The following is a 26,466-nucleotide window of genomic DNA, read 5'->3' as shown; positions in this document are numbered from 1 at the left end:
GATTCCCTTCCATCATCATGGCGACATACTAAAATTTTCTAAGCTATTTTGCACAGAAAAGCTTTTAAAAATGATATTCAGTAAATCTTTAGGTGAAATTAACTCATTTTTACTGGCCAGGCTAGCATCGCGGTGGTAGAGAGAGACTGAGACTCGGGGGACACACGGCTGGGCTGAGAAGCTGCAGTTTAATCTTTATTCACGAACAGGCAAATCACCACACCATGTGCTTCCCTATCATTCTTCCTCCGCGGCTGCTGCTGGGACTCTGGGCATCTTTAGCATAGAGGGTGGGGAGAAAGTTGGGCGAAACTAGCAAGGGCCAAACCATTTCTCTCAGAGTTGGGGGGAAGGGGGCCAAACCAACATGAATTATACCAACAATCTTTAAATAATAACTCATATCTCATGGAAATAGTTTAGTCTTTTGAAATATGCTGAATGCAAATAGAATCTCAGGCTATTGAAATTCTTGAAGGATTCCAACTGTTATGATCATTACTTCATTATTCTGGCTACCTCTGTGTCAGTTATTTCCTTCTTTTGAAAAAGGGTTAAAGTCATTTTCATAGCATCATGAGAATTAAATAAGCAACAGTCCCCTGGCTCCCTAAGTTTAATATTCTGGTCAAATTTAGCCAGGTAAGACAGACATGTTAGGCTGAATGTAACTCTAAAATGTCTATATAATGTAGAGATATTATTTTACCCTTTTTTTTGCCTCCAGGGTTATAGCTAGGGCTTGGTGCCTACACTAAGCAGTAGCTCTTGGAGGCCATTTTTTCTATTTTGTTGCCATTGTTGTTATTATTACTATTGTTATTATTGGATAGGACAGAGAAATCAAGAGAGGAAGGGGAGACAGAGTGGAGGAGAGAGATAGACAGCTGCAGACCTGTGCAGCCTGTGAGTCGACCCCCCTGCAGGTGGGGAACTGGGGGCTCAAACTGGGATCCTTATGCCAGTCCTTGCGCTCTGCACCATGTGCACTTAATCTGTTGTGCTATTATTTTAGAACCTTAGAAACAAAGTGGGAGAAATTTTTACCAATATACCAAATAGTGGCATAATATCCCTAGAAAGAATAAAGCACTGCTCTAAGTCATAAAAAAGTGTGGGGGGTGGTGGTGGCAGTGGCACACCAGGTTAAGCACACATAGTACAAAGCACAAGGACCTGTACAAGGGTCCCTCCCAGTTCCCCATCTGCAGGGACGTTGCTTCACAAGCTCTGAAGCAGGTCTGCAGGTGTCTATCTTACTCTCTCCCTTGTTAACCATTATTTCCCCCTCTTCTCTTAATTTCTCTGTCCTACCAAAAGAAAAAAAAAAAAGGAAAAAAATATAATAGCAGGAGCAGTAGATTCGTAGTGCAGGCTCACTGAGCCTTAGCAAAAACCCTGGAGGTCAAAAAAAAAAAGAAATAATGGTATGTAGTTTAGAGTCCAAATTAAATTGCAAGTCACAAACTATTGTATTAACACAAGTCTACTCATATAAAACATGAATGTGTCCATTTATATTTAGAATTTTAAGTATTCTAAAATGTATAAACAGTTAATAACAATATTTATATGGATAAGTAAAAGAGTGAAGGACTTTAGATTTTAACTCTACACACTGAAGTTTTAAAAATATACAAAGGTATTCACTTTACTATAAAATTTTTTTAAAAATATTTTATTTTTGAGAGAGATGCAGAGAGAGAGAGAGAGAGAGAATCCAGAGCACTGCTCAGTTCTGATTTATGTGGTGTGGGGGGATTGAACCTGGGACTTTAGAGCCTCAGGCATGAGAGTCTGTTCACATAATCATTATGCTATCTCCCCCACCCACTTTACTATAAAATTTAAATTCTGTAAAAAGGGATTGTTTTCTAGGTTTACCTAGAGCTTACCAACAGATGATATAAACTAAGAAAACTATGGATATTTAGAACACATTTACTCCAAGAACTCAGTTGACTAATATATTTCAGTTCTGTTAACCTGTGTCTTCACATGATCTGAACGTAAGAGAGTATGTTTTTAAAAACTGTAGTATAGGGAGCCGCGTGGTAGCGCAGCAGGTTAAGTGCACATGGTGTGAAGTGCAAGGACTAGTGTAAGGATCCCAGTTCCAGCCCCCAGACCCCCAGCTCCCCACCTGCAGGGGGGTCACTTCACAAGTGGTAAAGCAAGTCTGCAGGTGTCTGTCTTTCCAACTCTCTATCTTCCCCGCTTCTCTCCATTTTTCTTTGTCTTATCCAACAACAACAGCAATAACAATAATAACCACAACAATGATTAAAAAAAAAAAAAAAACCAACAAGGGCAACAAAAGGGGGAAAAATAGCCTCCAGGAGCAGTGGATTCTTGGTGCAGGCACCGAGCCCCAGCAATAACCCTGGAGGTAAACAAAACAAACAAACAAACAAACAAAAAACTGTAGTATATTACTCTAATTTATAAATACTTCCCATGTGCAAGAAGGAACAAGCTTTTTTTTTTTTTTTTTGGAGGGGCTATATACATGATGGAGAATTCAAGTGGACTTGAAAAACTAAAGAGTTGCCTAATATTCAAGATTTACTAACACCTTTTTATTGTGTTGGTCTGAAATGGAAAGATACTACCACAGGTTGAAGAGAAGAGGATGGCAGATATATACAGTTGGGGGCTGGGCGGTGGCACACCAGGTTAAACACACATAGTACAAAGTGCAAGGACCTGCACAACAAGGATCCCAGTTCCAGCCCCAGCTCCCCATCTGTAGGGGTGTTGCCTCACAAGTGGTGTAGCAGGTCTGCAGGTGTCTATCTTTCTCTTTCTCTCTGTCTCCCCTCCCCTCTCATTTTCTCTCTGTCCTATCCAATAAAAAAAAGGAAAAAATAGCCACTAGGAGCAGTGGATTCATAGAGCAGGAACTGAGCCCCAGTGATAACCTTGGTCGCAAAAAAAAAAAGAGAGACATATACAGTTAATTTAGTTCACTGGTTGCCTAAAAGTGCACTAACCTATAAGTGCAACAAATGGACGTCTGGGAGAATATACTGGTAATTAATGTATGTATGTTACTAAAGTAAAATGGAACAGGAAAGACTGTTTTACAATAAGAAACTGATATTTAGTGCAAGATTACACAATAAAGTACATCTATAAAATGATATCTTCTCTGAAGTTCCCATAAAATAGCATTCAGAGTAAAATATATAGTCTAGTGAACTAAGAGAATTTCAGAAGATGTGCAACATTTTTTTCTTAAAAACCACTATTTTGAAAGATTTTACTCTTTCATTTTGTTGGGACTAGTTTATAAAATACTTCCAATTCTTACAAGGACAAAACCGGCAAAATAGGAATTTCACTGCAAACTAAATAGACTTGTAAATTTTACCTCTTGTAAATTAGAGTGCCTCTAATGTGGTTCAACTATAAGAACTGATAAAGCAGTTGTCTTTCATCAGCTCAATATGGGGGATAAATTGCTTCACCTATAAGATAAAAGGAGTAATACTCTGGCTTATCTATAATCTTCCATTACATAGATTATGATCTATGTTTGTTATGCAGATAACTGAAAATAATGGAGCTAATGAAAGAAAAAAATATACCAAGCTTACATAAGAAAATCAAATATGACATACATAGCAGGCCATTTTATAAAGACTCTCTGGTACAGACAGGTTACAATAATCTTTATCTTATAGGGTTAGTATAATGATCAAACAAGATACTATATACCAAGCATCTATTACAGTGCTAGAAAATGCTAGATATCATCATTAGCATCCTTTATAGTTACACCACAAAAAAAAAAAAAAGGATAGATTCTGATCACAATAATTTGATTCTACAGAAGCAGCACAACTGATTCTAAATTGGATGTTATATATGTATATCCACAAATGCTCCAATATTAAGAAACTTTTAATCTAGTTGGATATCCGAGCCAACAATCTGTAACTTGCCTCAATAAGTATTTGCAAAGAAAAAAGATAAATTTTATATTGGATGTTTCCAATTGCCACAGATATGAAGTTAGAACAGACCAACATGTCTTCCTCAAACTCACTGTGAAACAGCTTTCTCGGACAGAAGTTCACTTTACCTGTCATCTGTATTGCGAAGGGATGGAAGCCTAAAGCTGGTGTTTCTGTCCAGTTTTGATTGGCTTTTGGTCCTCTTGATGGAACCTTTCAGGCGCTTGCTGAAGAATCCCTGAAACAAAACAGCATGATATTATGGGAGAGAATAAAAAGGAAACCTTGCTGACCTTCTGACTCTTTCGTACAATCTTTACAAGTGATATTTAGGTTTTTATAATGAAAACTAGAAAAAAAAATCAATTTTTAAATTTTCAAATAACAGTGACTTGAAATCAACTGATAATGTAATAATTTGTTCTTCTATAGTAACTGGGGTAATTAAACTTTTTGATAGCACTCAATTTCTTAGTTCTCTACTATTAGGAAAACCTCTAACAATAACAGTAAAATTTTAAAAACACAACAACAAAAAATGTACTTCTTTCTATGACAATAGTGTTTGGAATTTCAATACAAATGGCATCCAGTGATTTACTGAACCAATTTCAAGAAAAAGAAAAGAAAAGCATGTGCAAAGATCCTGAGGTGAGAAGGTACTTGGTGCATTGAAGAAATTTTAAAGAAGATACTGATTAGTGAGGAGATGAAGCTTTATTTACTTATTTTTACTAGACCACTGTTTTACGGAGGTACAGGGGATTGAACCTGGGACTTTGGAGCCTTAGGCATAAATGTCTCTTTGCATAACTATTATGCTATCTACCCCCCCCCATCCCTCACAGGGGATGAAGCTTTATTTTAAGATCTAAACAAAAAAGAAAAAAAAAAAACAGGGAAAAAAGCAATCTGTACATGTAATGTGATGACACTCTAAATTTGTTCCATATTATTACTTTGGATATGATATTTGTAAAGTTAAACTTTAAGTGTTACTTAAGTATTGTAAGATGAAATCGGTGTAATTTAACAAAGCTTTGGTGCATTGAGATTTTAGACCAAAGGCCTTTACTAGTTTTTGGCCCATTTGCCACCTGCCACTGTCACTAATTACAGTTCCTTGAAAATCTTCCTGGTGCCTGGTAATTAATGTGTATTCAATAAAAGATTGTTTAATGAAAAAAATACAAGAAAGAATGACAGTAGTCACTGCTTTCAAGAAGTAATTTTACCACTAACAGATAAAAGGACATCTTAAAACTCTATTCTAAAGTTTACCATATTTAGTACTATATTTCTTAGAGACAAACATTTGTATGGCTTCCTGTATATTTTTAGTATAATTAAGGAAAGTCACTCTCATTTAATTTCCATGGCAAAGGCTTTATTTACTATTTTCTATCAATAAATCAAGACAAGGCACCACATCTCATAAATACAGTCAACAAACCAGATATAATTTTATAGATAGTTGTTAGAATGAGCATTTATGATTGGTTTAAAAACCACTGGATTAGCTGCAATCCCCATGTCTTGACCAACAGAAGTATGTTTCTAACAAAACTATAGTTAAGCAGTTAGTCAAGAATGCCTTAGTAGCTATTTGCTCATATAATATTTTATCTTTTTGTGATAGTTATTAAAGCATACTTCATATTTTAATTCACTTATTTGATAAACATTTTATGCTTACTTTTTAACAAAGCTCTTTTTCTTTTCTTTTTAAAAATATTTTATTTATTTATTATTAATTAGAAAGACAAGAGGAGAAAGAGAAAGAACTAGGCATCAATCACTCTGGTACATATGTTGCCAGGGATTTAACTCAGGACCTGATGATTGCGAGTCCAGTGCTTTATCCACTGCGCCACCTCTCGGACCACTTTTTTTTTTTTTTCTTTATTAGGGGAATAATGGTTTATAGTTGACAGCAAATACAATAGTTTGGGCATGCATAACACTTCCCAGTATTCCACATAACAATTCAATCCCCACCAGGTTCTCCTCTACCATTATGATCTAGGACCCAATTTTTTTTTAACTATCTTTATTTGTTGGATAGCGACAGCCAGAAATCAAGAGGGAAGGGGAAGAGAAGGAGAGACACACAGAGACACCTGCAACACTGCTTCACCACTTTAAAAGCTTTCCCCCTGCAGGTGGGGGCCGGGGGCATAAACCTGGGTCCTTGTGCATTGTAACTTGTATGCTCAACCAGGTGCACCAACACCTGGACCCCCAGACCACTTTTTATGCTTATTTGTTATAAAGTACTGTGCCAAGTATTATAAGGGAATCAAAGATTAGCAGAAGATTTAGAAACTAAATAGGCAGGTCATGGTAAGGTAATATATACTTAATGCTTGGTATATTTAATCACAAAACAAGTTGACCACATGGTTTTACTAAAGGTCCCTTGGGTATCAACATGAGATGCCATTTAATCCATTAAAAAAAAAAAACTCAATCAAATGGGTACTCAATAACTTGCTTTAGTTCACAGATGCAGAATTAGGATTTTAATCCAGTATACTATTAAGACTTAAAAAGCTTCATATATATATATAATTTTTTTTATCAGAGCACTGCTCAGTTCTAGCTTATAGTGGTGCTGGGGATTGAATCTGGGACTTTGGAGCCTCAGGCATGAGAATTTCTTTGCATAATCATTATGCTATCCATCCCCCGCCTGTCATTCATATATTTATAGATCACTTACAATTTGCCGGATATTCAAGGCAGCTAGAATATATCAGTGAACAAAATAAGTGGAAATATCTGTCTTCAACGTTATATATTAGTATAAAGATACAATAAACAAAGAACATAAAGTCAGCAAAATACAAGTACTATTAACGTATAAAACTAGTAAAGAGAGCTGGGAGTATAAAGTGGACATGGTTAGTCTATGACAGCAATTACATTGAGTAGAATGAAGGTGAGTTAGCCTACAGATATCAAAAGGGGAGGACTTTCCAGGTAGCAGGGACAGGATGGGAAAAGTTTTCTAGCTTGTTAGTTTGGCTGTTTGAAAGAGACAGAGAAGGCAAAGAAGCATAGAGAAAGAGTAAAAGAGACCACAGCATTGAAGCTTCCTTCATTGTGGTGGGGGCCAGGGCTCAAACCTGGACTGTGCACATGGAAAAGAAGTGCACTGTCCAAGTGAGCTATATCAAAATTTTTCTGGCTGTGGGCAAAAAGACTTTAAGGCAGAGGCATACCTATAATGATTAAAGTCATTGTGATTGGAGTAGAGAGGCAATAAGGAGAGTCATGGGAAATGAGGTCAGAGAGGCAACAGGGTGTAAGCTGGGGAGGGTGGTGAACATGTGCAGAACCTGTAAGTATCTCACCTTTTTTCTCTGATTTATAAGGAGATCAGAGACCATTTAAATCAGTTATAAATACACAGTTGCTGTTCTGAAAGAAATTGTTTCAAACCCAGAAAAATGTGTTCTGCTTTAAAAGGAAGCTTTGAGCTAGATCGTGCAACAGATGCTTCCCAAACAGTAGATCACATAATGATAAGTCAAAATACAAAGTTACCTGACTTTTCTCAACTACTAAAATGAGTTCATGCCCATGTAGTATGATCCTGGAAGCCTTGTGTTTTAATAACTAGGTTATATTAATTGTCCATATTCTAATTCTTTTTAAATGCACACCTTCAAATTGCACTATAATACAGAGCATTTCCCCTCACGCATCATACCTAAGTACCCTCACTGCCCTACTTTTATTTATTCATTAATTGAGACAGAGAGACATTGAGAGGGGAGGTAGAGATAGAGGGGAGGAGAGACAGAGAGAGACACCTGCAGCCCTGCTTCACCACTCATGAAGCTTTCTCCACTGCATGTGGATGGGGACAAGGGCTTGAATCTGAGTCCTTGTGCATTGTAATGTTAGTGCTTAACCAAGTGTGTCGCCGCCTGCCCCACACCCTACTTTCCTTTTTCTGTCTTTTTCTTTCCCTCTTTTCTTTTCTTCTTGGGACCTACATATAGATGATGCCACTGTTTCTAGGTCAATATCCCTTCCCCTCTGCATTTTAAGCAGAGGAAGAAGGAGAGGCACCATAGCACTGGAACTTCTAGTGCAATTTCATTCTCATGTGGTGCTAGGGCTTGAACCTAGGCCATGTGTATGGTAAGGCAAGTCTCCCAAATGAATTATCTTCTGTCCCCTAGACTTAATTTGTATGCACTTTATTAAAGGATTCTGTACCATGGCAATAAAGAAAAATATGATGAGGGGGCCAGGTGGTGGCACACCTGGTTAAGCGATCACATTATAGTGTGCAAGGACCCCAAGGACCCAGGTTCAAGCCCCTGGTCTCCACTTGCAGGGGGAAAACTTCATGAAGGTGGTGAAGTAGAGCTGCAGGTATCTCTCTGTCTTTTTCCTTTGCAATCTCTCCTTCCCCTCTTAATTTCTCTCTGTCTCTAATAAATGAATAAATAAAAAAGTGAAAATATACTGGAAAAAAGAAAACCTACTAATAAGACAACTGATTAGAAAAAATTCTCATGGCTCCTATCTATTTGATTAAACTAAATTTGAAATTATCTTTCTGTGGGGGTAGATAGCATAATTCTTATGCAAAGAGATTCTCATGCCTGAGGCTCCAAAGTCCCAGGTTCAATCTCCCCCACCATTAACCTGAGTTTACCAGTGCTCTGGTAAAAAAAAAAAAAAGTTCTAGGTAACTACTACTTTCTTTGTCACTAATTATATGAAAACCAGTCTAAATATTGGAATATCTTAAAACAAAACATTTAATTTTAAAATTAGAGTTAGAGTTTTAAGGTATGAGATATTAAATCAACGTCAAGAGGAAAAATGCCTCTCACACAAAATTTTGATATCAATGTCTTACAGAAATGTTAAGAATGCTTCTATGATCATATGCTATAAATCCAATAGCATAAATGTAAACAAAGAGAGAGGCAGTAGCGCAGTGGGTTAAGCGCACGTGGCGCAAAGCACAAGGACTAGTGTAATAAGATCTCGGTTCAAGCCCCCAGCTCCCCACCTGCAGGGGAGTCGCTTCATAGACAGTGAAGCAGGTCTGCAGGTGTCTTTCTCTCCCCCTCTCTGTCTTCCCCTCCTCTTTCCATTTCTCTCTGTCCTATCTAACAACATCATCAATAACAACAACAGCAGCAGTAACTACAACAACAATAAAAAAACAAGGGCAACAAAAAGGAAAATAAATAAAAATAAAAATGTAAACAAAGGAAAACCACAAGAAACTGACTTCATCCTTCTAATATCAACCTAACAATGAATAAAACCTTCACAACAAATCCTGCCTGATCTAATTTTTCTTTGAAATGCTACTGCATTTAGACTCTGCAATTCTAAAACAATTTTTAAAAAAAAGAAGAAAAAAAAAACCCTCACCATTTTCAACAGCTACACTGCTATAGCAATTGACAGAACCAAAATGACTTACTTCAATTAATGGGTACTCACTATTTTTTTTGTCAGTAAAATAATAATTATAATCTCCCAGTGAATGAAAAAGCCAAATGTTGTCTTGCTCTGGAGCTTGGCAAATGTTCAGATAATGATAAAAGTGTTCACCACCTACAAACTGGAGTAACCCCAAAAGGCTGAACTTGGCTATCAGGGCATGATTGGTAACTGAAATAAAACTGCTGCTATGCAACCACTCTCAGAAGCCTCTGTGGTGGTGATAAGAGACAGGGATGTGCCAAGTCCTTGCGCAGCTGCAGTTCCCTTAAGACATGGAAAGGTGAAGGTAGAAACATGTCATCAACTCTCAGGCAAAAGCAGAGAGATGTGCAAAGAACCCTTACTTAATCCTGTTATGTGACTTTTTCTCCTAGGGACCACACAGAGGATTAAGGACATTATAACAATTCTTAGTGATTAAGTGATTTTAACAGCAATTTCTAAAGAGGCATACTAAGAAAATATCACCTCACCAAATAGAAAGGACCCAGGTGAGATTATTTCTATTCTTGAATCAAAATTCTAGTTGAATTCATAAATTAATTTATGTGTACTTTGTATCTTATTTTGAAATGAAATCACCTGAGAAGAAAGGCTATGTCATAATAAAAACTATTTGCCTTTCTTGTTGTTGTATTAAAATAACTTAGAAACTGGCACTAAATATTGACTAAAGTAAAAAGAAACCAGGAAAAGAACAGATGACAGAAAATATTAAGCTTTGCTTTCTAGTTTGGAATTCCAAGTATCTTCTGGTTATTGGAAGTCCAAACAGGAAATTTAAGGTAACAAGAATAAAGAGAAAACAGCAAACAGTTGCAAAGCATTTTATAGCAAGCAGATTCAATGTAGGAAACTGCACCCCAAATAGGGATTTTGTGTTTTGTGCTTTGTGTTCATAAACTGAAACATCAAAGGAGGGAGGGTGGGGCCTATCAAAATTACACTTTTTCTCCTAGCCTGGAAATGGTGAATCAATCTTTTGAGCCTGGGCCATAATAATTTGCACTTGTGACAAGAACTTACTGATAATTTTACTAAATAAATATTTTAGTATAAAACTTTTGAAATACAAAACCAGAGAAATGAATTTATTAAAAACATTCCCATCAGTCAGACTTAAACAATGTTAACATATTGATTTATCATATCAAAATACTAAAGTAAAATAGAAACACAAAATATGCTACAGTTGTTATAATAACATAACTTAGACATGTAAGACTTGCTGGGGGGCAAACCGAAGATATGTAGCACACTCTATTACTAATAATATTCTTTGTTTTACAGAACTATTTACATTTTATAGATCTTCACTATGGCATATTTCTTCTGATTATTATCCTCCTGTTAATTTTTTCTAACCATATACTTTTAAGTTTTATATATTTCTGATTTATTTTATTTGCCACCAAAGTTAGTTACTGGTGCCTGTATGATGAAATCATCATTATACAGCTCCAATGACAATGTTGGTTTCAAATAACCAACCAAATCAAACCAAACAACTTCACCAACAGGGGCATTTAAAAAATAGTGGCTGGGTAAGTTGTACAGTATATACACAATGGAATACTACTCAGCTATTAAAAATGGTGAATTCATCTTCTCCACCTCATCTTGGATGAAGCTTGAAGGAATCAGGTTAAGTGATATAAGACAGAAAGAAGGATGAATATGGGATGATCTCACTCACAGAAGTTGAAAAATAAAAACAGACAAGAAAACACAAAGCAGAACTTAGACTGGATTTGGTGTACTGCACCAAAGTAAAGGACTCTGGGATGGGGGCTGTATTCAGGTCCTGGAACATGATGGCAGAGGAGTATCTGGTGGGGGGAGAGTACAGTGGTATGTGGAAAACTGAAAGTGCTACATGTATCAACTACTGTATTTTACTGTTGATTGTAAACCATTATTCTCCTCAATAAAGAAAAAAATAGCTAACCTAAAAGGTGAAGTAGAATTTCCATGTTGCATTAATTTGCATTTCTGACTATAAGTTTCAATGTCATTTTGATATGTTCAGGATAGCATTTCTAGCACCTGGGTTTTTTTTTTTTTCAATTTCTTTTTACTAGGATTAGTGACTAGTTCTTCGTTTAATAATTCTTTATATGTTGTGAATATTTCCTATCGTCTTTTAACTTTGTTACTTTTTTTTTTTTGCCAAAAAGAAAAAGTTTCTGGCTTTTCAGTAAAAATAATAGAAAATTTTATAAAAAGGTTTCATATACAATAAAGGTTAGAGAAGATTCAGTTTGTTTTCTTCCAGTAGTTGCATGGTTTATTTACTTATTTATTTACACTTAGGTCTTAATAAAATGTGATATACACATCTAATTTTTATTTTCTTCCCCCCCCCCCTTTCTTTCTTTCTTTCTTTCTTTCCCTCCAGGGTTATCACTGGGGCTTGGTGCCTGTACTATGAATCCACTGCCCTTGGAGGTCACTTTTTCCCTTTTTGTTGGGTAGGACAGAGAGAAATTGAAAGAGGATGGGGAGATAGAGAGAGGGAGAAAAAAGTAAGACACCTGCAGATCTGCTTCACTGCTTGTGAAGCTACTACTACCCCTGCAGGAGGGGAGCCTGGGGCTTGAATCAGGATCCTATGTGCGTTTAACCTGCCCCTCCACATCTAATTTTTCTTATCTTTTGTTTTTTGCATTTTACAAATGGCTATTCAGTCATCCTTAGACTGTTATGAATTATAGCGCTGTGCTCACTGCAGTCTATTATGAATTATCAATTCCTCAACAAAAAGCATTCTGGATTTCTCTATAATTACTTCTATTGTGACTATACATCCCCTACTGAGTCTTAACACTTTAAATATTATATTTATTTTTATTTGATTTGATAGAAATGAGAGGGGAGATGAAGGGGAGAAGAGGGAGGGGAGGAGGGAGAAAGAGAAAGAGAGAAGGACATGTAACACTACTTCTTGGCTTATGAAGCTTCCCCCCGCAGGAGGGGACCAGGAGATTGAACCTATCTTGAGCATGGCAATGTGTGCACTTAACCAGGTGTGCCACCACCCTTACCCTTTTAATCTTAATTTAAAAAAAAATTATTTATTCCCTTTTGTTTCCCTTGTTTTATTGTTGTAGTTATTATTGTTATCGTAGTTGTTGGATAGGACAGAGAGAAATGGACAGAGGAAGAGAAGACAGAGAGGGGCAGAGAAAGATAGACACCTCAGACCTGCTTCATCACCTGTGAAGCCACTCCCCTGCAGGTGGGGAGCCGGGGGCTCGAACTGGGATCCTTCCGCCAGTCCTTGCACTTTGTACCACGTGCACTTAACCCACGTGCACTACCATCCGACTCCCTAGTTTTAACTCTTGAAGACAAATGTTATCAAGCTCATTTTTGTATTTCTGTAATGCTTTTCACACAGTGGACTATTTAGGCTATGTCTACAGAATGCTTATAATGTTTAACATGAATTGTAAAGAATAGTAAAATTCCCTCAAAAAATAGAGAAAATATCTAATATATCTGAGACAAAACCCCTCAAATTTATTAAAATAAAACCAAACCTGGTGTTTAGAAATATTCACTCCTGTATATAATCTCAGTTTCTGATAAGTTGTATGCTGGTTACCTTATGAAGAGTAAAGTCTCTTCATTTTACTCAAGTTAAGGAAATCTGATTTACAGGATAAAATAGTGAGAAATAGTGGGTCAAAACTTCGAAAGAGAACCTTCCTCCAAAGCTAGGTTTATCAGTCTACTAGACAGTCTCCCAGAGATTATCACAGAAGCCTAAAAAAGGATCAGATAGTAGAATGTGAACGATAATTTTTCATTGTCAAGGGAGATGGACTAGATGAATTTAATTGAAATTCTTGATCTCTAATTTCTAGGACTCTAAAATTATCCTTTATTAATTCTTATAAAGACAGGGTTTTTAAAGTATAAAGTAGGGAATAAAGGAGAAATGTATTATGTGCCCAAAAATTTGTGTGGAACAACAAATAGACAAAACATTTTTGAGAAAAAAGAATAAACATGGAGGTGTCACACTCCCCGACTTTGGTTTATATTACAAAGCAACAGTAAATAATATAGCATTATACAGGAATAAAAATAGACACAGGGATCAATGGAATATAATTAAAAGCCCAGAATTAAGTCCACACATATATAATCACCTAACATATGACAAAGGGACCAAATTCATTCAATGGGGAAAAGAAGGCCTCTTCAACAAATGGTACTGAAACAGTTATCCAATTATAGAAAAATACGTATATGTCTTATGTAGAAAAATAAAACTAGGTCATCATCTCACACCAAGCACCAAAATCAGATAAAAAATGGACCAAAGATCTAGATACTAGACCAGAAACTCTAAACTTTATAAGATTCTGTGCAACACCATAGAATCAAGGACATATTTAGAGACTCAAGTCAACGGGCATGTGAAATGAAATGAAGAGTAAATAAATGAGACTATATCAAATTAAGATGTTTTTATATATTGAAAGCAAACTACCTAAGGCTAACCAGGCAACTCAGCAACTGGGATTATATATTTACATATCACATATCAGACAAATAATTTCTATCAAACATCTCTAAACTGGTACAAGAAAAGAAAAAAAGAAAAAACAAAAGGGGACCAAAGAACTGATACACATGGCCCACAGACACATGAAGAAATGTTCCACTTCACTTATCATTAGAGTAATACAAATCAAAACTACACTAAGACACAACTTCATACCTGTCAAAATGGCCTACATCAGCAAAATAAGAAAGGATAGGTGTTGGTGAGGTTATGGAGAATAAGATCTGTTCTACACTGCTGATGGGAATGCAAATTGGCACAGCCCCTTTGGAAGACTATATGGAGAGCCTTTAAACAAATAAAAGTGAAATTACCATATAACCCAGCAATACCACTCTTACACATTTACCCAAGGACACACAAACACTTATCATAAAGGACGTATGTACCCCCATATTCAGAGCAGCATGATGCACTGTGGAAGCAGCCTAAATGCTCATGGACTGGCTAAAGAGACTATGGGACATATATATAAACAAATATTACTCAGCTATCAAAAGAAGATGATATTCTGTCCGTTAGGACAAAATGGATGAAATGGGAGGTGATTATGCTTAGTGAAATAAGCAAAGAGATGAAGGACAACTACCAGATGGTTTCACTCTTATGTGGAGTTTAGAGATCTGATACACAAATTTGCAAAAAAAACATAGCAAGCATGCTATTTCTGAGACTTGTGAAAACTATGGTGGTTGTCTTTGGGCAGAGTAGGATCACAGAACTGGTGGTAAGTATTGGTGTGGAACTAAACCCTGAAATCCTACAATCTCGTAACCTAATTAACAAAAGAAAAATGTACCATGCAAAGGTTTTTCTTGTAAGGTTTTATTTTATTGATTACATACAGAAAAAGTTTCACATGATATAGAGACAAAGAGACAGAAGCTATAGCTACATTCTGGTACATGCAGTGCTGGGGATTAAACTGGGAACTTCAGACATGCAAGTTCAGTGTACCAGCTGAGCTATTTCTGGAGTCATGGCAGACTTTTATTAGGCATACTTAAAACAACTTTTAGAGGCTATTTACTAGTTGTATTGTTTTGAATGCTGTAAACATTTAGGTCTCTAAACATTAACAAGTTGGTCCCCAGTATTTGCAAACTTCCTAAGAATCTCAAAGTGTGCGTTCACTCAAAGTGTACATTGAAATTGTATCCATGTCAGCAACTGTACTGTAAACCATTAAACCCCCAATAAAATGATCAAAATATAAATAAGAATGTTCTGATGTATGCTTTTAAATATTCAATAACATACACAATTTTAAAGGAGATAAAGTGGTTTGCTCATACAATTGAGATGATGGCTGAATATAAATTAAAAATATCTTCAGGGCTGGGTAGTGACACACTCTATAGACAGCATATGTTACCATGTGCAAGGACCTGAGTTCAAACCCCCACTTCCTACCAGCGGGGGGAAACTTCGTGTGAAGTAAAGCTCTTTCTCTTTTCTTCCCCTCTCAATTTCTCTTTTTAAATCTTTTATATTTTTTGTTTAAATTATCTTTATTTATTGCATAGAGACATCCAGAAATCAAGAGGGAAAGGGGAGAAAGACAAAGAGACACCTGCAGCACTGATTCACCACTTGCAAAGTTTTCCTCCTGCAGGTGGGGACCAGGAGCTGCAACTTGAGTCTTAGAAAATTGTAACCTGTTTCAACCAGGTGCAACACCACCTGGTCCCCTCAATTTCTCCCTAGCCTATCAAATTAAGGAAGAATGGAAGGGAAGAAGGAGGGAGACAGGGAAAGAGACAGGGAGTAAGGAAGGAAAAAAGGGAGGGAAGAAAGGAGGAAGGTGCCAGGCTAGGGCTAGCTTTGCAGGCGGGAGACAGACGACCGGGGACTCATGGCTGAGCTGGGATGCAATGACATGCTGGCTTTTCTCATCTGCATTTATACTCTCCAGGAAGGAAGTGGTAGGGTGTAAAAACAGGGTGTGACTAGGAGAGGGGGCGGAGTGAAAAGAGAGTTTGAACCAGTGGGATTACACCAACGCCCTGTAGGCAGGGCGGGTCTCAGATAAAGCAGAGATTATGTAAATAGACCACAGCGTTAAGTAATGCAAGTGAACCTAACTCGATGATCAAAACAGAAGGTCTTAGAAGCAGAATTAGAAGCAGGAAGGATGGAAGGAAGGAAGGGAGGGAGGGAGGGAGGGAGGGAGGGAGGGAGGGAGGGAGGAAGGAAGGAAGGAAGGGAGGGAGGGAGGGAGGGAGGAAGGAAGGAAGGGAGGGAGGGAGAGAGGAAGGAAGGAAGGAAGGAAGGGAGGGAGGAAGGAAAGAAGGGAGGGAGGGAGGGAGGGAGGAAGGAAGGAAGGGAGGGAGGGAGGGAGGGAGGGAGGGAAGGAGGGAGGGAGGAAGGAAGGGAGGGAGGGAGGGAGGGAGGGACGGAGGGAGGGAGGGAGGGAGGGAGGGAGGGAGGGAGGGAGGAAGGGGCGGGCCACTGGGAATGGTGGATTCATTGTGCATGCCCTAGTGGCAATTAAAAAATGCTTCTTCTTACCTTCTTTATTGTTGCCTGTTTTAGGTATACAGTCTTAAGTGTTTATGATATGACATGCACAAATTTATAATTCTAGGTGAAATTAAAAGGCTAGTGAGAATTACATGGTAAGATAAGAGTAGTTTTTAATTTTTTAAAATATTCTCATGTTGCCTTTGTTTTTTTTTTATTGTTGTAGTTATTATTGTTGTCATTGTTGGATAGGACAGAGAGAAATGGAGAGAGGAGGGGAAGACAGAGAGGGAGAGAAAGACAGACACCTGTAGTCCTGCTTCACCTCTTGTGAAGCGACTCCCCTGCAGGTGGGGAGCTGGGGACTAGTACCAGGATCCTTACACCAGTCCTTGCACTTTGTACTACCTGTGCTTAATCTGCTATGCTACCGCCCGACTCCACAACAAGAGCAGTTTTTTCCTACTGCAGGCTCCAGATTCTAATGAGAAAGTGCTCCTGAGTGACAGTGGTTTTACTGTCTGCACAAGATTGGAGCCCAGGTAGTTTGAATAGATCATTAGATCATTCTGATGACTTGAACTTTACTTCCACTGGTTCTATTGCTTTCCGTTTGTTTCATTTAGCTTCAAAGAGTTGAAAGGCAAACTGAATGCCTACATATCCAATTATGTGAAAGAGGAGTAAGCAAAGAAAGATCGTTCCACGAGTAAGTCTTTTTACCATTATTTTCAGACTCCATAGAAAGAGTTTTTTCCCCCCTTGTTGCCACCAGGGTTATTGCTATAGCTTGGTACTTCCATGAGAATCCACTACTCCAGGCAGCCATCCCCCCCCCCCCCGTCTTTTTTCTTTATTTGCCAGGATAGATAGAAACTGAGGGAGGGGGATAGGGGTAGGGAGAGGGAGAGGGAGAAAGAGAGAGAGACACCTGCAACACTGTTTCACAGCTCTTGAAGCTTCTTTCCAGCAGGTAGGGCACAGAAGCTGGAACTTGGGTATGTTTAAGCAAATGTGAGAAAGATAGTGTTTCTACTTATTACGTTCACCTTTAACCTTACTTTACTTTATAGATCAATGTATATCTGTAAAATAAGTACTAAAATGATGATCCATTAAAAACTACCAACTGAAGATGGACAGATGAGTGGCAGCTATTAAAAACTATGTCATCTCCTTTGTCCCATTTTGGATGGAACTTGAAGGAATCATGTAAAGTGAGAGAAGTTGAAAAGAGAAGGACAAATATCAGATGATTTCACTTACAGGTGGAAATTAAGAAACGACAGAAAAGGAAAACACAAAGTAAAACTTGGTCTGGGTGTTGTGGTATACTACATCAAAGTAAAAGACTCTGGGGAGAAGCAGAGGAATGGGCTGGAGAGGATGTTGTGGTCTTGGAGCAGGATAGGATGGTGGAAAAGAACCTAACTTGGGGGCGAGAATATTTTGTAGCACATACCTGTCATGGGGAGATGAGAAATTGTATCCTTATGTCAGCAAGTGTACTGTAAACCATTAAACCCCCAATAAAATGATAAAAATATAAGAATGTTTTGATGTATGCTTTAAAATATCCAATAACATACACAATTTTAAAAGAGTGTAAAAAATCTAATATTCTCTTTCTGCAGCCCAAATGGACTGCGATGTTTACTTTCTGAGGTATATATATATTCTACTCTGGAGACTACAAACTAAATTATAACAGTTCAGGGAAGGGAGGCAACCACCCAAATAAAGAACCTGCCATACAACAGCACCATCACTATAATGAATAAATGCATACTTCCAAAGAAGGACAGAGAAGGCAAGATAAGGAGATATAGATGGGTAAAAACTAAGAAAGAAAAAACAAATGAATAAGGAAATTATAGGACATATATTCCTCAGTATTGTCTGAGTTTTATAAGATGAGAATACATTTAAGCAAGACAGAAGGTGGTCTCTTCAGGCAGAAATGTGCAGATATCTGAGGAAATATGTAAAGATGGACTTTTCCAGGTTTGAAGGTTTACATAGCTGGGACATTGAGGTGGGCATGTTGAGTATTAGCAAGCAAGACTGGAAGGACAGCCTAAACAGAGACAATGAAAGGCTCTCTGTGCCAAGTTAACTTTGGCTTCTATCTGCCTGTAAAACATTACTTAACAGGCTTCATAAGGTTATTGCATCTTTTTGAAGGAAAAACTACTTTTGTCTAAAGATATTCAAATGAAGGGAAGAGGGAAGTAAGAGAGGAGTAGAAGACACCCACCATGCAAGCCATTAAAACATACAAAATTTGGTCATGTACATATGGGCATAGAGCCAAAGAAAGCTATTAAAAGACTTAGAGCAATGGAGTGTTCAGTGTTCAAGTCTAGAGTATAAAGGAACTCTGGCAGCAGAGTTAAGGCTAGAGTTGGGCAGGGAGGACACAAAAGACTAGGAAATGAGTTCAAGTCTCTAGTGCACTAGAAAGAACTGACTACATATTTTGAGGTGTTCAGAACAAAATACAAGAATGAGTTCGAGTCTCTAGTGCATGAGAGTGTACTGGCTACTTACTTGATGAATTCACTGTAAAATACAACACCTCTTATTTAAAAAGTAGAAACAGACTTTACAGGTACTATAATACAAAACTCCTTTCTTTGGCAGTCTCTCCATCTGCCATGGTGTTTTTAACTTGCTATTTAATGTCACACTCCCTTGGGCATTAGGGCAAGTACTGACATTCACAAGTGCCCAGGGCCCTAGCTTATGACTCAGGGTGTGTGTGGGTGGCCACTTGGATGCCAGGTTACTTCTCACAAGTCACCAGTCTCATGTACAAGTTTTGGTCAAAGGCAGAAGAGTCAAGCCACACTTTTTCCCTTCCCAAGGTGGCCACTGAAACTTATGAGGTTCCTGGGTAGGGAACATGAAAAGGCTTGCCCCAAATGAGTTCAGGCCTACTGGCCACCTGCCAGGTAGCAGCGGAACTGACAGGCAGGGGCAAAGATGCCCTGTCAAGACCTGCCCCCAAGATGCCCGAGGGTGCATAGCCTAATCTTCTCTTATGTACAGGCCCTGCTAGGTTCAGGCAAGACAACAAGGTTAGTTAGAATGGCTGGGGACTGGACAGTGGTGCAGTGTGTAATTTATTCCAAGAGGGTTGATCATGCCTTGGACCCAAGTATTTAGTCTCATTGGATTTCAAATGAGACAGCATGAATTCAAAGACGAATCATAGGAGAATTTGTAGATGGGAGTCATGGAACTTCAAACCCCATAAACAGGGTCTTGATGTCGGGTTGTGCCACGGGGGAGAGAGAACAGACCGGAGCAAAGCAGGAACATAAATCTTTATTCACTGCGGACACCCCAGAAATGGGTGAGAACAGAGTGGTTTAGGCCACTGGAGCTAGCAAAATGGCCACCTCCCACTATGCCCAAGAGCCCTTCTCTAAGCCCGGATTGCGGAAGAAAAAAAAAGAGAGAAAGTGCAAATAGCAGAGGCTTTTATGGGAGAATTCTGGAAGTGGCAAGTCGGGATGGGATTAGCTAGAAAAAGGGGTGGAGAAAACAAGGCACTCTGGGAAGGTAGAAAGCTTCTGTAGCAATGGTTGCTAGGGTTTCAGCTTGCATGGGAATGGGCGATACCCTGAGGGGGTAATGTGGTGGCAGAGGAGTTTTAAAACAAGGCAGAAGATTGATATATAAATAATAATACTCGCATGGAAGTATGGTGGTTTGTGGGTCCTGCCTAACTCAACCACATCTGTACAATATCCCAACACTTTTGAGTGCAGAACACTGCACTGATCTCATGTGTCTGAAGCCAGTCCGATACTGGTTATGGAAAAGAACAAATGCCAATAACTTAAGTCAGCAAATGAATACAGTTTGGGGCAAGCAGAGTTTAAATTATTATGGGACATCGGAACTATGTCTTAGGGGAATACAGGAGAATACTTAGATAAAGAATATCTATTCCTCAATAAAGAAATTAAAAAAAAAGAATATCCAAAACAGTACTACTTTCTGTTTCTAATTTGTTTATCATTATTGTCACTGCTATACAAAAGTCATAAAACAATCCTTTTAAAGATCTCAGCAACAACCCATTAAATAAGCCTACATAACTGAAGGAGTCTTCTCACAACATCCCACCTCCTCTTTCACAGAGATCTTTTCTCCTGAGCAGATTAAGTTGGAATCCCCACTAGGTAGTACTACTGCAAACCTATTTCTAGAAATTACCATAAATTAAAGAAGGTTAACATCATTCTCAACTCTTTCAAATTTAGAATCTTGGAAATCTTTCTTGCTGTGCCAGTTCCCTATCCTCTAGGTATTTTCTCCCCTCCCCTCCCCCCTTCCCCCCTTTTTTTTTTGCCTCCAGGGTTATTACTGGGGCTCTGTGCCTGCACTATGAATCCACTGCTCCTGGAGGCCATTTTTTTCCCCATTTTTTTTTGTTGCCCTAGTTGTTTTTCTTATTGCTATTGTTGTTGCTGCTTTTGTTGTTGATGGCTAGGACAAAGAGACATTGAGAGAGATGGGGAAGAAAGAGAGGGAGAGAGAAAGATAGACACCTGTAGACCTGCTTCACCACTTCTGAAGCGACTCCCCTGCAGGTAAGGAGCCGGGGGTTGAACCAGTCCTAGCGTTTCACACCAGGTATACTTATCCAGCTTCACTACTGCCCACCCCACCACACATTTTCTACCCCACCCCCAAGGAATTATAGCTAACCTTAGTTCTTTTTTCTCTGCTCCAAGACTCTGAGCCACTCACTGTGTAATTTCTAGAATATTTATCATTAAGATGATACCCACTCTGATTACAAAATGATTTAAAGATACAATTGATATATCCAGAATACGATTTTTCCTTTCAGCATTCCTATGTTTCTTTTATTACTTTATATCTGGTAGTAATATTTTCACAGATAGATAATTTGAATAGGTATTCATAAACATATGAATATAAGTATATTCCACTAAAAGATGTATCATTCAGAGTGATTCTAGTCTGGATTTTTAATTCCATCTATATAATCAGAAAAGGAAAGGAAGACAGATACAATACAGCAACTTGTGAGCAATGGTAGGCTACTGGGAAAATACTGCTTGTTGGTTTCTTATGCTAGCTTTGAAGGAGAAAAAGAAAGCACTGATATCTACAGGGAGGGAGGAACATAAAGTAAAATGGGTTTCTAATAGTTACTAATCATTAAGACAAGTTATTCTCAATCCTTGGTTGTATATTAGAATCATCTTGGAATGTGTTCACTTATTTTATACAAAAGATTGAATTCCATTCTAGAGATTTCTGATTTAGCTAGTCTGATATGAAGCCTATGCATTAGTGTATATACATATATTGGAGCTCCTTATGTGATTGTTATGTGTTGTCAGAGTTAAAAAATCACTGTTTGGACAATGAACACTTCGGTGGTCTCTTTTTGTTCAATTTGTAGAAACAAAGCTCTTACTGAAATTTTTACTGAAAAATCTATTCAAAGCAGAGACCAATACCAACTGAGTCTGATCTCTAAACTTAAGGATGCCACAGGAATTTAATGAGATCTTATTCTTCCAACACTTTACTTTCTTGTAAAAATCATGAAAGGTTTTGTCTTTTGACAGTTTTTGTCTCTAGTCTGATTGGGAATGCTCAGGTGTCACTGTGACAAGAAAACAAGGAAGGGTACAGAGAAACAGCTACTGCCTGAGTTCAACTATGCTTTCTGTCTTGGCATATATTTTGGTGCCTGAATTCTTTCAGAGCCAAGCTCAAAGCTAATACAAATGAAGCAGCTGCGAATGCATTGTGTTATATTCACATGGAAGGCCAACTCAGATCATTGTGTTATGGAAATGAGAACACTAAGCCGAGCACCTGGCCCGGAACACAAGCTGCTTTCTTTTTAGCCAAAGCTAAATTGATGGCATCGTCTAAGGAGAAGTAACCCACAAATCATAAATATCAATAGTCATTTTATAAATAGAATATTAAAGAAAGAAGTTTGTTTCCTAAACTCAGGCAATGTGTAACGAATATATTCAATTACAAGATATGATCAATTTTCCTTTTTGAATTAAAGTTCAGTGTTGGATAACTTCATAAATTTATTCTTCCTAATTACCTCTACAATATTTAAACACAGTTTTAACAATGTATAAATCAACTGATGTTATATTTAGAAGAAGACACAAACATGACAAAGGCAATGGGTCTAGCAGGATGTCAAAAAACATGGGGAATGGTCACAGAACTTTGGCGGTGGTTGTGGAGTGGAACTAAAGGCTGTAACTATGTAATCTTGTAAACTATTATTAAATCATTAATAAAGATAGGAGAAAAAATCCAGAAGGTTGTATATTCAAACACTGAAAGAGAAAGAGAAAGAGAAAGAAAGAAGGAAAGAAAAAATAAAAGAAAAAGTGTAGCAGGATATTAAGGATCTTTAAAAAGAGGAAAGAATGATTCAAATGAGTAAAATTATTGTTTAGGAATCTAATAGGGGGCCAGGTGGTGGCACACCTGGTTGAGTGCATGCTACAGTGCACAAGGACTCAGGTTCAACACCCCCCAGTGTCTACCTGCAGGGGGAAAGCTTTGCGAGTGATAAAGCAGGTCTACAGGTGTTTTGCTGTCTCTCTCCCTCTCTATCTCCCCCTACCCTCTCAGTTTCTGGCTGTGTCTATCCAATAAATATGGATAATAAAAAAATAAGAAAAATAAAAACTTAAAAAGGAATCTAATAGTTGCATCTCATATCTGCAGAAGCATTGTAAGCTTATACAAACATATGATACCTAAAGGACTTTTTAAAAAAATAATTCAATAGAGAATTCTACTTAGCTTACCTCCAATATATGTAAACACAGATACAGTATGTGCATAAAATACCACAGTCTTGAAATCTCTGTCTTGGAGGCTGGTTGGTAGTGCACCAGGTTAAATGCACATAGTGCAAAGCACAAGGATCTTGGTTCAAGCTCCCAGCTCCCCACCAGCAGGGAGGGTGCTTTACAAGCAGGTCTGAAGGTGTCTATCTTTCTCTTCCCCTGCCTTCCCCTGCTCTCTCAACTTCTCTCTGTACTATCCAACAACAACAACAGCAGCAACAACAACAGTGGGAAAAGGATGGCCACAAAGAGCAGTGGATTTGTAGCGTAGGCACCAAGCCTTAGCGATAACCTTGGAGGCAAAAAAAAAAAAAAAAAATCTGTCTTGAGGAAAAATACGACTAATCTGTACAGGTAAACACATGTTTTAAATAACTTCTTGGAGGTTATTAAGTAGTTTAGTAATCCATTTGACTAGAGACATCATTAATATTAAAGAGTAAGTATGAGATACTTGATTCTGGTCCTTTGATAATTCATGCATATTTTACCCATTCAACTATTATGTATGGAATGTTTACTATGAGATACTGTGTTAGGCACCAGAGTAGTTGTAAAGATGACTAGAAATGATATTATTCAGTAAAGGACACAGGCCTACCAACAAATAGCTGTAATAAGAATTGAGGTGAAGAAATAAGGGATAAGAGTGGAGGAAGAACAGAAAGCTTATCCTGAAGATTTATTGTTCTAATGACTGATTAGATGAAAATACAAATATATTATTTTTTCCCAAAAAACCAAGACCTTGTCTTAACCATTGGCCTTCTAAATTCCTTCTTCTCCCTTAATTTCTTATGTTCATTGTGCTATGGAGACAGTATAATGGTTATGAAACAAAACAAAACAAAACAAAACCCTTTCATGTGTGAGGCACAAAAGTTTCCAAGTTATTATGGGGCCAAGTGGTGGAGCACCTGGTTGAGCTCATACATTCCAAAGTTTCCAAGTTAAATTCCCAGCACCACCATAAGCCAGAGCTGAGCAATACTCTGGCAAATAAATAAATAAATAAATAAATAAATAAAATGAAGTTCTTATGTCTATATTTCAATTTTTTAAATAGAAACAGAGAAGGGAGTAGAGAGAGAAAGAGGGAGATGGAGAGAGGGAAAGAGAAAAGAGAGAGAGACCAACCACAACACCAAAGTTTCAATCAATGCAGAGGAGGCCAGGCTTGAACCTGGGGGGTACACATGACAAGGCAATACACTACTCAAGAGAGCTATTTTGCTGGTCCTTTTGCCAGTATTTTAAAACTTATTGAACAACCCCCCGCCCCCAGGCCAACACAGCATACACAAAGATAGCCTGGCTCAAGTAAACAGTATATACAAATGTACTTGCGGGACTAGTTACCTAGTTTAAAAGTTTAATTAATTTATTTACTTATTTTTGCCTCCAGGGTTATCGCTGGGGCTTGGTGCCTGCACAAATCCACTGTTCCTGGCAGCCATTTTTTCCATTTTGTTGTTATTGTTGTTGCCACTGCTATTGTTGTTGTTGCTATTTTTGTTGCTGCTACTGAATAGGATGAGAGAAATTGAGAGAGGAGGGGAAGACAAAGGGCGGAGAGAAAAACAGACACCTGCAGACCTGTTCCATCACTTGTGAAGTGACCTCCCTGCAGGTGGGGAGTCAGAAGCTGGAACCAGGATCCTTACACAGGTCCTTGCACTTTGTGCCATGTGCACTTAACCCCATGTGCCACAGCCCAGCCTCCAACAACTATACATTTTTATGAATGAGAAAAATATGTGAAAGTGAGCTGTCCCTGCTTTAATCTCACTGCTGTAGTTACTCCTTGGCTCATTTCTGCCTTATCTGTAATCAGGTTACAAGCAACCTTTACACACTAGCTTTTCCTGAACTTCCCTAAGCCTAGTCATTTTCTTAGAAACGTTAGCTATGCCAGCTGAGAGCCCAGTGGGTTGCTAGGTAGAGTGCATGGCTTGCTATCAGGGGAGGGGATGGGATACAGAGTTCTGGTGATGGGAACTGTGTGAAGTTGTACCCCTCTTATCCTATGGTTTAGTCAATATTTCCTTTTTATAAATAAAAAATTAAATAATAAGAAGAGAAAAATCTTGTGTCACTACTTTTATCTACCTCTTTATAAGTCTGATCATTTTTCAGTTTATTGCAACTAGGTTACAAATTCTCTTGAGATGGAAAGTTCTGTTGTGTTCATTTCTGTTTTCACAGCACCAACTATAGTGGCCAGAAGATACCAATAACTGGTGAATCACTTTACCCAAAGTAAATAGTCAATAGGAATGCTACTGTCAATTAACTTTGTCAAGGCTTGTTAAATCAACTTTAAATGCTCTCAACAAATCATAAAACAAGAGATGGGATAAATAAGACCCCTTTGCAGAGTCTACTATTAGCTCTTTTTTTGATAGACCAGATATTTATGGGCTTTCTGTTCATTACAGTAAGCAATCCCAAAAGCCACAAATAGTTGTGTTCAATTTCACTTTTGTCTTTTCATTAAGTTAACATATAAATTACATTCTTTGAGATATAGGACAAGTTGCTTAATGTTAAATATTTCAAAGTAGGTCTCTTTATCAAAGAGTTCAATGTGGTCTTACTTACAAAGTAATCTGAAAACTAAAATGTTTCTTATCAGTACTGTATTTTAGTGACTTAAGTCACATTGGCTGTTGGTATTATATAGAAACTTAAAGTACAATGCACTTCCACCAAAATTTCAATACTGCAGTGCTTCATTTAGTCAGTCCATTTTGGTTTCTCTTAAAAGAGCATAAATTATTTATCCTGCATTATCAAGGAATAAAGTACTTCACAAGCCAGGTTTTTCTGAATTTCAAGTTTTATAAGCACTGCATGTCTTCAAGATTTAAGGTATTCTCAGTGTGTATATGTCACACAGTATTGCACATTTCACATACAGCAAGCCCAATATAACCAATATGATTTTATTCTTTCTTCATGATTCAGTGTTATTATTACTAATGTCTCTCTATTACTGTTCTGTACACCATCTATGCTATAATACAATGCTTCCCTTAAGGGGTATTGATATTGTAAGACTATTTGCCTTTACCCTAGGTGGTTACTTATTATTTTTATG

At 37.7% G+C, this 26,466-nt stretch overlaps 1 protein-coding gene across 2 annotated transcripts in view; it reads right to left on the bottom strand.

Moving 5' to 3' along the window:
- RASAL2 (RAS protein activator like 2) overlaps positions 1 to 26,466 on the bottom strand; it is a 299,682-nt gene that overhangs the window by 71,543 nt on the left and 201,673 nt on the right. For both annotated transcript variants that reach the window (XM_007535754.3, XM_007535755.3), the window contains exon 5: positions 4,088 to 4,197. In XM_007535754.3, coding sequence (XP_007535816.1) covers positions 4,088 to 4,197 — 110 coding nt within the window. The remainder of the gene's footprint in view (positions 1 to 4,087; positions 4,198 to 26,466) is intronic.

This window comes from Erinaceus europaeus, chromosome 9, assembly GCF_950295315.1.
Source record: "Erinaceus europaeus chromosome 9, mEriEur2.1, whole genome shotgun sequence".
NCBI classification, from domain to species: Eukaryota; Metazoa; Chordata; class Mammalia; order Eulipotyphla; family Erinaceidae; genus Erinaceus; species Erinaceus europaeus.
This window is presented reverse-complemented; position numbering and strand designations above follow the sequence as displayed.